Source organism: Mus musculus, chromosome 16 (assembly GCF_000001635.26).
Source record: "Mus musculus strain C57BL/6J chromosome 16, GRCm38.p6 C57BL/6J".
NCBI classification, from domain to species: Eukaryota; Metazoa; Chordata; class Mammalia; order Rodentia; family Muridae; genus Mus; species Mus musculus.
This window is the reverse complement of record NC_000082.6, coordinates 81,436,088-81,450,269: the sequence shown is the minus strand read 5'-3', so window position 1 is coordinate 81,450,269 and position 14,182 is coordinate 81,436,088. Positions and strand designations below refer to the sequence as shown.

At 34.6% G+C, this 14,182-nt stretch overlaps 1 protein-coding gene across 2 annotated transcripts in view; it reads right to left on the bottom strand.

Moving 5' to 3' along the window:
• Positions 1 to 14,182, bottom strand: part of Ncam2 (neural cell adhesion molecule 2) — a 423,594-nt gene that overhangs the window by 174,021 nt on the left and 235,391 nt on the right. For both annotated transcript variants that reach the window (NM_001113208.1, NM_010954.4), the window contains exons 4-5: positions 12,531 to 12,674; positions 6,999 to 7,136 (exon numbers count right to left, since the gene is read on the bottom strand). In NM_001113208.1, the coding sequence (NP_001106679.1) occupies positions 6,999 to 7,136; positions 12,531 to 12,674 (282 nt within the window). The remainder of the gene's footprint in view (positions 1 to 6,998; positions 7,137 to 12,530; positions 12,675 to 14,182) is intronic.

Below are 14,182 nucleotides of genomic sequence, written 5' to 3'. Positions count from 1 at the left end.
GCCGACTTTAGTTAGGGTTGCTATTGTTCATTAAATACCATAATCAAAATCAAATTGTGGAGGAAAGGGTTTAATTAGCTTACATTTGCCCTTTGTAGACTATCACTGAATGTTAGGCTACAGCCTAGACACAGAAGCTAAAACAGAGTTCATGGAGGGGTGAGGCTTGCAAACTTGCTACCTATGGCTCCCTCAGAATGGTGCCTTATAGAACTCTGAACATCCCAGAAATGAGCCAAGCCAAATATGCTGGCCCATCCCCCAACAATCACTCACTAATTGAGAAAATGTCTTACAACTAGACCTTGTGGAGGAATTTTCTCAATTGAGGTCCCATCCATTTTGATTACTCTAGCTAGTTCAACTTGAAACAACAGTAGCTAGCACAGATGAATACTTACAAATATTTGCTAGCAGAATTTAGTATAAGTGTACTCAACAAATTCTATAATTTTTAGATATGTGAGAAGTAAGAAATGTCTAAAATTGTTATTTCCTCATGAAAATTACTTATGTAAGTATAGACAAATTTTTGTAAATTTTTCTATATCTACATTCCCACCTATTCACACATCTAAACAATTTTTTTTCATGAGTAAAATCCATAAAACACTGGTTAGATAAAAAGTATTTTTCCTTTTATATTGTCAGATCTCCAGTTTAGGAAATTTAATAGAATTGATGGGGGAAGTTACAGAATTGGAAATTAGATTGATTTGAATAAATGTATGTTTCTTACACTTTGGCCTAGGTTATATATTGTATTTTACATACTATTATTAACAATTATTTCACAAACCATAATCATAAATTTGGTTTATTATTGCTTGTTGTCTTCATGGTTGATTCAGTTACAATAGTGACAATTTTATGTTGCTGTATACTGTGTTTTTATATACTGGTGCTTCAATACTATGACATTTTGTACAGCTTATAATGAAAATTTTATTGTATCAGATAGTAGTTCCTCATTTTCCTGCCCTTCAGAAACGAATTGATTGGATATAAATACAGAGATCATAGCCCAACGATCATTGATGAAAAGTACACTCTACAGCCGGACACTCACTTTCACAAATACACCCAGCCATTATCATCTACTGTTGATTGTGGCATTTGAAAGAAGAGTAACATAAAATTGCCTTAAAGTTCTATTTCTTGAACATTTTCATTCAACCTCAATTGTTACTATCTCCATTACCCTAGATTTGAATCTGTAGTTAGTGGGTCATTTTGGTGAATTTACAAAAGGTTTAGAAAATAAGGCACACCATTTTTACATGAATAACCTTGTACTGACTTTTACGTTTTAAATTTACACCTTCCCATTTCTTTATATCTAAGAATATTTTCTGAGTAGTGATAGAAAGCTAGAAATCAGACAGGATAGAATTATCTTGATTAAGGCACAGGAAATAGCATTGGCTTTATTTTAGTGAGTACAATCATGATTTGTGTATATGCAAACATAATTATCTAGCTTCAAATCTTAAAGACTTTATAAAAAATCTTTTATACACATTTGATACATTTCTTTTTTTATTATTAGATATTTTCTTTATTTACATTTCAAATGCTATCCTGAAAGTTCCCTATACCCTCCCCCTGCCCTGCTCCCCTACCCACCCACTCCCACTTCTTGACCCTGGTGTTTCCCTGTACTGGGGCATATAAAGTTTGCAAGACCAAGGGCCTCTTTTTCCAATGATGGCCTAGTTGGTACACATGCATCTAGAGACATGAGCTCTGGGGGTACTGGTTAGTTCATCTGGTTGTTTCACTTATAGGGTTGCAGACCCCTTTAGCTCCTTGGGTACTTTCTCTAGCTCCTCCATTGGGGGCCCTGTGCTCCATCCTATAGATGACTGTGAGCATCCACTTTTGTATTTGCCAGGTACTAGCATAGCCTCACATGAGACAACTATATTAGGGTCCTTCAGCAAAATCTTGCTGGCATATGCAATAGTGTCTGTGTTTGGTGGCTGATTATGGGATGGAATCCCCGGGTGTGGTAGTCTCTGGATGGTCCATCCTTCCATCTTAGCTCCAAACCTTGTCTCTGTAACTCCTTCCATGGGTATTTTGTTCCCTATTCTAAGGAGGAATGAAGTATCCACACGTTGGTCTTCCTTCTTCTTCATTTTCTTGTGGTTTCCACATTGTATCTTATGGTGTACTTCTGAATGATTTTGCAGGATATTCAAGAGTTAAGGATTGTGTGATCATAAAAGGAATAGAGTCACTATGTCTGCCCTTCAATGAATGTACATGCACATTTATGCTACAGTCTAAGCTACTTAAATAATAGTATTCTATTTAATGTGTCTTGTAAGTATATAATTGTCAAATAGAGCAGAAATATTTAAATTCACACCTTATTAGACTCTGTTAGCTTCTGCTAAACTGGAAACTAAGAATTCGGTTCTAGGTAACTAGAACCGACCCTTTATTGTTGTCAAGTGTTACATATCTTTGTTAATATAAGGCTTAAGTATATCCTTTCTTATTAATTTTCTTCTCCATTAGTGTGGGCTCCAATTACTTATTTCAACTCCCTCTCTCTTTCTTACTGAGAGCTTTCTACCCCTCTGCAATACCTTTTTCTCAAAGGAATAACTAATTATTACATAGAAGACAGTAAGTTTTTAATGGTATATGCAAGCCAACCAACACTGCCATTATCTGCTTATTTTGAAAATAGTGTATTCCAGTCACAATTGCTCTGTTATGCTAATACCCATGGCCAGTTTTTACAGTTTCTTTACAATTTTGCACTTGTCTACAGCCTGACTGTTTTCTCCCATTTCTAATGAATTTCAAGTTTCATTACTAAATTTCTTCTAAATACCAAGGAATCATTCTTTTCCCAACTACTACATTGATGTTGTGTATAAACTAGAATGTTTTCCAAGATTAAAACTACTTGGGAGTCATTAAATCTTGACTTGGCAAACATGACTTTGCTTGAAAAACAAGCTACAAATTTAAGTTTTCAGAAATAGCCTGTTAAAATAAGTATTATGTCTCTGTACCTGTATATAAGCTATGAGTTCATATTCATTTCTCCAATATGGTCCACAAGTTGATAATATATATACTTGTGTCATTCAAGACATATAAAAGTAGAACAAAGTAGAGGCTAAAATAATATGGGGTACATTATTTATAATTAACTGAAAAAGAGTATTGTAATATATAAATTTATATATAAAAATAAAATATGTAATATATAATAAATATGCATTTTAATACTAGAATATTAATTGGAAAATAGTCATAGAACAAAAGTTGAATCTGAAATTTAAGAAAGTGAAGATAGTGAAAAGAGTTACAGTTTAATTTTTAAAATTCTTTTGAAATCTTAAATTTTCTGATTAAAAATATTTGAGAGGTCAGGCACAGTCAGAAAGCTGAAAATAAAAAGACATGCTTACTACATTTTTTTTTTTTTACTTTCTCAAGATCTAAACACACAAACAGAAGACTCCATAAGACTGGATAAAATGTATTTCCCGGATAAGTCAAAGAACATGTAAGAGAAAATGCGCCACCCATATGCAGAAGCAATCGATACTGGAATTTGTAAAGAGTAATATAGCAGAAAAGAGTCTCCAGTTACTTTAAAGCATAAGACATTGTGACCGTAAATGGAAAACATGTTAGTGAGCATTGTTCATGCTGAGAACATCATCAGCGTGTTTAGCTGAGTCTGTATAGGAAAGAGATGTGGAACTGATGTTTGTGTGATCATTCAGACAGATGAAAAAGTCTCAGCTGCATGACTCTTTTCATGGCTAGAAATAATATTTCCCTATATTTGCTTTCTTGTAGACTTGTAAATGAGTAAGAATAAAAAAACAGAACTTAAAATTTTATGTTAGTGAGGAATTCATGTGATAAATTTGAAGTTTTAAATTGATGTTATTAATTCATATATATTCACATATACCAGTAATCCTTCCATCAGAGTGAAATTTATAGTATCAGAACAGATGGTAGTACCAGAGCAAACACAAAACGCACAATAATAAAGTTGTATAATAAATAAAATTATATGATCATGAATAATAAAAGAGTAATATTATTCACAACATATTACATATACTTTTTACTAATGCAATTAACTAAATGTTTTAGTTAATAATATATGTATATACATATACATAGTTATGCAGTACATGTAATAACCATGTATTGCTGCATGTAAACTGGCAATTTTAAAGAATTTTATATGTATTAACTTATGGTGCTATGTCTGTGCTCAAAAAGGATTTTCAAGGACTTGATGAATTATTGTTATGCAAGTTTTCTTAAATCTTCAAGAACAAGTGGATCAGTGAACAAAAAAATTAGTCACCCATATGTCCATATGTTTTAAACATTGTATATAAATGCTTTCTCATTCACACACAGCAAAATTGTTTTAGATAGCCACTTTATGTAGAATAAGTATTTTTCTGTATATAATAAAAGATAATCTTATATTTATATGCAAACTGAAATATCAAGCATTGAATCTATTTTGTTGTACTGAAATCATTTATCTGCATTGAATGTCAAATGCCATTAAAATCTTGTTAGTAATAAGCTTTGCATTATGTTTTTGTTTTTGCTGTTTCTTTCTTTCTATTGGCATAAATATTAGGATGGAGGCTCTTCGTGACACATTTTCCATATTAGAAGTAAGTATTCTTGCTTCATTTTTTTTCCTGAGTGGTATACTAAACTCTGGTTAGATATTAACACTAAATCTTTGGTGGAGAGAGAGGTAGAACCAATTTATGAGTGGAGATTTCTCAGTGGAAGGAGAAAACTATTAAAAGCACATTTAAAGCATGAAAAACTTGATGGTGGAAAATGAAGTATAATTGAGAAATATTAAGAAAATAGTATGGATATCTCTTAGATAATAATAACAAGGCAGTTTGTATGTTATGAGAAGCAATTTGAATGAGATACTGTTATTTCATAAACTTTGTTATTTGTGATCAGTAGAAAGGAAAACGATTACTCAGTTATTAAATTGCAAAATGCAAATCATGAAAGATCAAGTGATGAATCATAGAATTTTTAGTCTCAATCTAATCTAAGATGCCATTATGCTCCAGTTTGCATTCTTTCAGAGACACACCTAACAAAAGGTAATTAACATGCTGATAAGTATGTTTTCATGCCACGTAGCAAATGCCATAAGAAAAGTTGATACATTGTTGTTACAGGATTTTCCCTATCCAATCACATTAGGGCAGTGGCAGGCCTATGATTGGACAGGAAGAGGGTGGCAGAGCTAGGAGCTGGAAAGAGAGAGAGAAAGATGTTGCAGGAGGAGAAGGAGGGACACCAACTTGCTGGCTGGGAACAAATCCACCAAAAATTTAAGATTATTAGCCTGAGAGTTAGAGTTTTATTTTATTTTTACTTTTTTATCTAATGTGATTTATAACAATAAGGTCACAATTTATAAGATTTCAATAAAATAATTTCAGAGCCAATTGATAGTAATAAAATCTTTACCCCAATTATTCTAACCTTGTGAAAATCTTAGCTACTTGTGGCTGTTAAAAACCATGCGAGATCAAGATCTTTTCCCTGTCCGTCTGTTCCATGTTGGCTTCTCCTCCTTCTCCTCCTGGTACCTCTCTATCTTTCTCCCCAGCTCATAGCTTAGCCTCACTTTTCCTGTGGACAATCACAGGCCTGCCACTGCATTAAAGTGATTGGACAGGGAAAATCCTGCAACATTTCACCCTTTCTTTATAATTAAGAAAAGACTTTCTCTCAAGCTATAAATTGAACACAACTATTACCATTTTGTAAATTATATGGTATAAGATAAGCCTAGAACCCAGTCCAGCATTTTTGCCAATAAAACTCAACACGGCCTTCTATCCTAAGTTAAAAGACTATAGTTCTGCGTTTGGTGGCTAATTATGAGACACTATTGCACATGCCAGCAAGAGTTTGCTGAAAGGACCCTGATATAGCTGTCTCATGTGAGGCTATGCCAGTGCCTGGCAAATACAAAAGTGGATGCACACAGTCATCTATTAGGTGGAACACAGATCCCCTAATGGAGGAGCTAGAGAAAGTACCCAAGGAGCTAAAGGGTTCTGCAACCCTATAGGTGGAAAAACAATATGAACTAACCAGTACCCCCAGAGCTCGTGTCTCTAGCTGCAAATGTAGCAGAAGATGGCCTAGTCGGCCATCATTGGGAAGGGAGGCCCTTTGGTCTTGCAAACTTTATATGCCCCAGTACAGGGGAATGCCAGGGCCAAAAAGTAGGAGTGTGTGGGTAGAGGAGCAGGGCTGGGGGAAGGGTATAGGGGTCTTTCAGGATAGCATTTAAATGTAAATGAAGAAAATATCTAATAAAAAATTGAAAAAAAAAAAGATTTTATCAGGACCTGTGGGGGGGGGGGGGAACAAGACTATAGTTCTGTACGTGGCTATGTCCTGGTTTTAGATTGTATGTTATCTGAAAACCATCCTCACAAATCTGTTCCTCTCAAAGTAAAAAGCCTGGATAGGCTAGGAGACTGTAAGTCTTTGACTCCATCAGAAATCCAAGAACAACTGATACTAACTGAAAATATATAGGAAGCCTAACACAGCTTCCAAAACTTAGTCAAATGATAGAGACGGTTGATCACCTAGACAATCCCTTACTTCAATATGTTGGAGGATTGGTCTTCAGCCTTCTAGCCCATGAACATCTGACAGATGTTAGAGAAACAGGATATTATGGACTGGCGTAATCTGTCTTGGCAGAATCAAGCTGTCCTAACCTGTAATTATGTCCTTTCTTTGGACAGTATTATGTCTGTAGATGGAAATGAGGCAATTTTTGTCTAGTGGCTGTCTTGCCACAACACATTGTCATAGGCATAGATGGATGGCATTTATTACAAAATATTCATTGTTGACTTCACAGTTTCTCTTTGAATAAATATTGCTAAAATAAACAAGAGATTGCACACAAAACATTTATGGCTTACCGTTAACAATAACAATGATATCCCGGAAGTCAATCTCTCCCCTCGCCTCCACTCTTCCTTCACATCTGTATATACCTTCATCACTTTTATTGATATTGAGGATCTGCAAATTATTGTTTGCAAGCACTGCAAACCGATCTGAAAAATAAGCAAAGAAGATAAAATGACATCAGGTATTGAGGCTGAGTCTAGAGTGCTCTGAATTTCTAAGAATTAAAATACAGCAGTTTTCTCACACTATCCAACTTTCCATCTACCAAAAATTCAAATTTGAAAGTAAAATGCAATTTCACAACCTCAGGTTTTTCACTCTACCTTGGCCTTGTTATATCTCCCCCCACCCCCAAAATATACATGAAAGACTTTATATTCACAGAAAATGGTTAGACTATTATTTTCTCCTTGGTGCTCTGAATGCAAAAATGACGCACAAAAGAACAGTACGACGACTTTAGATGTTGCTGACCGGACAGATTTTAAATGCAGCCATTTGGCTATGGAAAATAGTTAGAAAATATATTGAACATCCTTCCCCTAGAATAATTAAACTGCCAATTTTTTTCATAACCCAAGAAGGCAGCCAAATGACCCACTAATGTTCAAGACACATAAAGGATATAAAAACGGTTATGCTTTCAATTTATTTAAGCAATTCTTTCTGCAAATTACAAATCAATCTTTAGGAATAATTAGATATGAACATTAATTTTTATTTCGAGGTTCATTGTTGCCTGCTTATGTGCACAAAGATAGGCTGAAAGGCAGATATCATTTCATTCTAATTGACTGGTAAAAGTGATATTGTGGGTTTTAAAATTGTTTTACTTCATTGGTATAAATGTATTATCTGCCTCCATGTACGAGTACCAGGTTCATGCCAGTTTGGGACTTTGAAAATGGGTTGACAGATAGTTTTGAGTCTTCATGTTGGTGTTGGGAATTGAGCCCAAGTGTTCTGCAAGAGCAACAAGTACATTTAATCACTGAATGGGATTAAAAGTGTTATGAAGTGACGTGTATAATTATCTGAGATACCTTAGCAACATCTCTTTTAGTAGCATTATCAAAGAAACTTTATAGTGTCAAAGGTTTCTTTTTTTTTAAACTATATATATATATATGCATATATATATTACTTTGTTTCTATTATTAAGGAATATATATATATATATATATATATGTATATGTATATATATCTTTGTTTCTACTCTTTTAAGAAATATAGATATTATGTTACATTTTGCATTAGAATTTCATCTTTCTCAATCAATATCTGAATTGTCGCATTCATTTATTCACTGACTATCAAGCCCTATATATGACAAAAATGTCAACTTTTGACTAGCTATTCTATTTAGGATATTTTATTTACTAAAATAGATGCAGAATTTATTAATTTTGAACATATGCATCAAACAGAATTTCCCTATGACAGAGTATTAAGTTTCTACAACTTTTACTGTCTAGATGCTACTTTTTTGTCTGGTCCAGATTTGATTTTTTTTTCTATCTTCTGGTTTAACAGAGATGCATAGGAATCACAGCAGATATTTGTGGGGGAAAAAAAAGAAGAGAAACTTGTCAGCTGGAGTTCTGAATTAAATACGTGATAAAAACTAGATGGTGCTATATTACAAAACGAAAAGAAAACTAATTATCCACACATATTCAAATGCATGTTTTAGTTTGCTATAACGTTTTAAAAATGAGATAGAAAGATATTTACAGTATTACAATAGCAGAAATACTAATCTTTGAGCAGAAATCTAATAAGACAAGCTATTTGTTTGAAATGGAGATGAATAAATTAAGAGGTTGCTTCATAAAAAAGAACACAAATTATGAATACAAAACCATTACTTTCATCCTGCAACATATAAAATTTTCCATTGTGCTTATTTCTTCTTTTGTTGTAGCCTAAGTGCCAAAACATTCATACAGGAGCTTCCCCAGGTAAGTCAAAAAAGAAAGATGAATTCTCTTTACCATCGGAGAACCTAGACTGCAAGATGAAGGATCTGTAGAATATATACATTTAAGTAACTACACTTCCTGGATGACTCAGAACTTCTGGAGCTATCACAGAGAAAGGAGATTCAGTTGAGGAAATGCCTCCATGAGATCCAACTACAAGGCATTTTCTCAATTAGTGATCAAGGGGGAAAGACCCCTTGTGGGTGGAACCATCTCTGGGCTGGTAGTCTTGGGTTCTATAAAAAGCAATGAGGATCCCACGTCAATTTAAATATTCTATATAATTTTTTGTTGGACAATAGAGCAAGATATAGTTACGTTTAAAGCGTGATCAGTGGTAAAGCTAGTCAATGTGAGATCATGGATTCTGGAAATCTCACAGGGCCCCATTCCTAGATTAAAAGCTACCACTAAAAGAGTAATTAGTTTCCCCCTGAAATGAATCATCTATTTACCCACTAAGAAGTTAATCCTGAAAACATATTCATACAAGCAACTCTGAGCAGACTTAGTAGGCTGCAGTTGAATATTTATTTATAAATATTTATACAAAATATACTGGTAATAATTCAAAAGAGACCATGAATTTGTAAGTAACTTGAAGGGGGAGTATAAACGTTTAGAGGAAGGGGAGAGGAAGGAAAATGATACAATATTTTAATCAAATAAGTTTTGAAAAAAAATTATGTTTAAGAACATTCAAGGAGAGGTTGTTCCCGAGAACACCGTGTTGATTTTGTTGTGATTTCCAACTCCAGAAACCATGTAGCATCCCTTAAACACCAATCCTTGAATTACATTCACATTATTTCATACTTTCATCAATGCATGTTTTTTTATATATTTATGTCCACTACTATCCAGTTTAGAAACATTCCCTGGAAAATTGACAAGTAAAATTCCAAAGCTTGTAGTTCTTGGCAAACTACAAAATAAAGCACACCCCTGACACAAATACCCTTAAAAATGGTATTTAAGAAGTCACAGGTAACTATGACTGTAAAAAAAAGTCTAAAATATCATTTTTATTAGATATTTTCTTCATTTACATTTCAGATGCTATCCCCAAACCCCCTTATACCCTCCCCCCACTCTGCTCCCCATCCTACTCACTTTCACAGATGGGTCCCCTTTAGACAACAAGAGAAAGGCCTACTTAAATTACTCTCTTGTAATGTTACGGTGAATATCTGACTCACAGCTCCCATCAGAAGCCAGTGAGACACACACTATGGCTTTCCTTATCTGAAATTGATTGTCCATGCAATAACCCGTGGCACATTAGTAAACAAAACTCCCAGATCATCTACATAATTTTATATATGTACACAGTTTTTCAGTTGTGTATTCAATTTTGTTAAACTACGAGAACATACTAGCTGCAGTATAAAAAAATCTACTTTTAAAACTATTAAATATGCAATTTTTAAAATAGTAAATATTTAGAATCTGCTTCTAATGTTCCTAAGTTAGAAAAGTTTGAGCTGTACAACTTCATTAATTAGTTATTCTCATTGCGTTGTATACAACTCAGTGTTATGTTTCAATTTCAGCTCTAGCTATATCTTTTTAAAATTTTTTTATAGACATATGTTGAGAACATATAATTTTGGTTAAACTTGTTCGCATCTTAAAAGTATAATAAAGTGTATAACATTAATAAGATACATAAGACGAATAGTTACCACGCATCTAGCAACAAACTTCATGCATTTATGTATCCACCATTTACATATGCCTGGTGTGTTATTCATAAGCTATGGAGACTGCTTGAAATGTGTGCATCGATCCATTGTCTATTGACAGACTATCTCACTGAAGAGTACAGGAGCTGGAAAAGCACTTGAGCATTTGAAATTGAACCGAAAGGGACTTCCAGATTTGCATATTGCAGAGTGGGATTCTGGGAAACAAGACCAGCCACACCACAGCGATGTCAACTTTTCACCACTGCACTTCTCACAGCCTGGGTTCCAAGGCTTCATCTGAAGTCACATATTAAAAGCATTACCCCTTTTAATCGTACTTGTGATTCAGATAAAAACTATGTGTGTGTATGTGTACTCCAATGTGGATAATATGAATGTGTGCACACAATGTCAATAATTTTTTAAAGAGACTTCTGGTCCTTTCAGACCGAGAGAAGCAATGCTGGAAACACTTCTCGTTAACTCCTCAGATAATCTGTGTAAAGCTTGAAGGATTTTCTACACTAATGCACATGTGATTAAATCCTATATTTTATGGAATTAGAATACTGAAATGAGGGCTTATCATTATCTGACAAATACTTAGTATTATGCTTGGAAAATTATCCTAAAATAAAAAATGACTATGAAACATAATTATGAATCATTCTCCCTATATACTTAAAAAATATACATTCTACTTTTTATCCTTTGTGTTGTGGAAACTCCATCTCTTCATAACACGTAGTAGAATCATAGAACATGGAAACCACTTTAAAAGATTCAATAATTTTGTACCTGTATGTAAGGCAGACACATTGAAAATATACCAAATTGAAAATGTCCCTATGCACAATGGTAGAGCTGCGTAATGTAAGCAAATTATGCTTTCAGCTTCAAACGCCATATTCTGAACTTTATACATCAGTCTGAATCAAAATCATGATGACATCTTAAACAAATACATTCTCTTGTCTATTATCCATACTCATCTTTCCATAATATTTAGAACTGCTATCTTTGAGAGAACATCCATAGAATATAAGGCTGATTTCATACTGCTGTTTTAGTCTACTTGTATATAATGTTCTCATGGCATGGTATTGGAATTTTAACCAGTAGAATCTGTATGTTCCAATGTCCCCTATTGCACTTGCTTTGTATGGTTTAGCACTGTCATAATTTCTGATGGAAACTGAAGTCAAGTACACATTTCCCTGTGGTAGGACTTACACTATGTTCTTTTGTCTTTCTGTACTAGATCACTTATAAACTTTGCGGCCAAGTTGACCACTCACAACACTTAGCTTTAGAAAATGACTGTTTTTGCTTGCTTGTTTGTTATGGCAATTCTTTTTGTTGTGTCTTTTTTGTTTGTTTGTTTTGAATTTCATTTTGTTGTGGTTTTGCTTGTTTAGATGTAGCCATGTTTTCCAGGTTTGCTTGGAAGTATTAGGACACTCTGGTGACAATCAAGTCTTGATTATTCTGCATCTTTCCTCCAGGTGTTGACATTACAGGCGCATGACCTCACGGCAAGCCTGCTGACTTTCACTTGCTGTCTTACTAAAACCAACAACAGAACAGGATTTGACCCAAAAACTAGAGTTCAGCCAAGCTGCACCCAAGTTTTAGGCTTTTGATTGTTTAAATCTTGAAGTGAAATTTGTATCATCTTGTGTTGTTGATTGCATATTTGTGCCCAGATTGTCTTAAAAAATCAAAACCTTCCTGGATCATCTTTCTGAGCACTAGGAACACTGGCCTGTAGGAAGGTTTATTTCTTTTACTACAATATAGAACCTACAATAGCTGTAAAACTAGAAGTAGTTTTAGAACATATAACTTAGAGAGTTACCAAAATACTAACTGTCGGGGATGGTGGTGACTTCCTCATTGTGGTACAACCAGCTGACCGCAGGGGCTGGGGAACTGCTCACTCTGCAAACCACTTCTGCATCCTCCCCTTGCTTGAACTCTTGAGGGGACACCACTTCTCTGAAGGTGAGTTTTTCTGTGAGGAAAATAAAACCACTGGTAAAAGATTCATCACTTACTTAACTCGACACACTGTCATCTATGACTACTAGTGTAGTGAGGATCTAGACAATTAAGAACTTTGTTAAGAGTGATCTCTGGGTTCTTAACACATTGCCAGTGGACACCAAGAACACAGTTTTGCCTATTCTCTCTTAAGCATTCTTTAAAAAATAAAAATAAAAAAAAACAAGTAAATACATTTATTTAATATACTGTCTTAGAAGCGCAAAGCTCAAAGCTCAAAGCTCAACACTGAGCTGTCCCAACAGTTTGTTTTGGAGCACCCATTCTTTTCAATGCAGCCCAAGTACAGAGAAGAGTTCAAGGCTGAGCATCAAAACAGGAAGACAGGAGTCTAGAAATTCCACAATTCTGTCTGACAACAGAGTCCTCAGTCTTTAAACCTTCAACCCCATTATACACTTCAAACTGAGGACTAAGCTTTTCATCATCAATACTCGGGGAACAGCTGGTATCTGAAACATAGCCAGAGCATTGGGTGACAAATATTTTACTTTTAGCACAGATGGTAGCTGGAAACAAAAAAAAAAAGTGGATCCCAAGATTTTCTTTGCTTTTACATCATGGCTTACAGTATTTTGCCACAAATCAAATCATGTATGTAATGTGATATTATTGAAGAGAAATCACAAAGCAGAGCAGAGGGGCTACTGGGTGAGTGGGTGGAAACTGAATGATTCAAGGGTTATGAGTATGGTGGAGATGTGTCTGGTCTAATTGTGTACTTGTGTCCAAGGGTCTTTGTATAACAGTGCCATGCACAATAAGCACATATGACGGAAATTAAGACATTCTTGATTGTGATATTTGTTGTCCTGTAATTCAACTTCCCACTTCAACTCTGAATTCTTTAAACTGACTCCTCTATTTATTTTCCATGAATTTATATTACATGTATATATAACAAGTATAAATTAATATTGTTCATAGTATAAGACTTAGAACAATATGGTTCACATATCAACAAGTGTCTTGGCTTAATGAATTAGTACAGATTCAAAAATTTTAAAATATTTTAATTAATATATATACATATATATTTATGTTCACTTTCGTCCTGTAATCACTGTCCATAGTCCTTCCAGTACCCCCTCATGCAGATCTCCCCCATTCAACTCACCCACAAAACCTTTGACTCAAAATGTATCTTGCCCACAACACGTGCAGGTACAAAGATAGAGCAGAGACTGAGGGAATAGCCAACCAATGGCTGGCCCAAATTAAGACCCATCCCATGGGCAAGCACCAATCCCTGACACTACTAATGATACTTCTTTATGCTTGCAGACAGGAGCCTAGCACAACTGTCTTCTGAAAGGCTCCACTGAACAGCCAAAGCAGAGATGCAGAAACCCACAGCCAAACATTAGATGGAGCTGAAAGTCCTATGTAAGTGTTGGGGGTGGATTGAGAACCCAAAGGGGACAAAGAATCCACAGGAAGACCAACAGAGTCAACTAA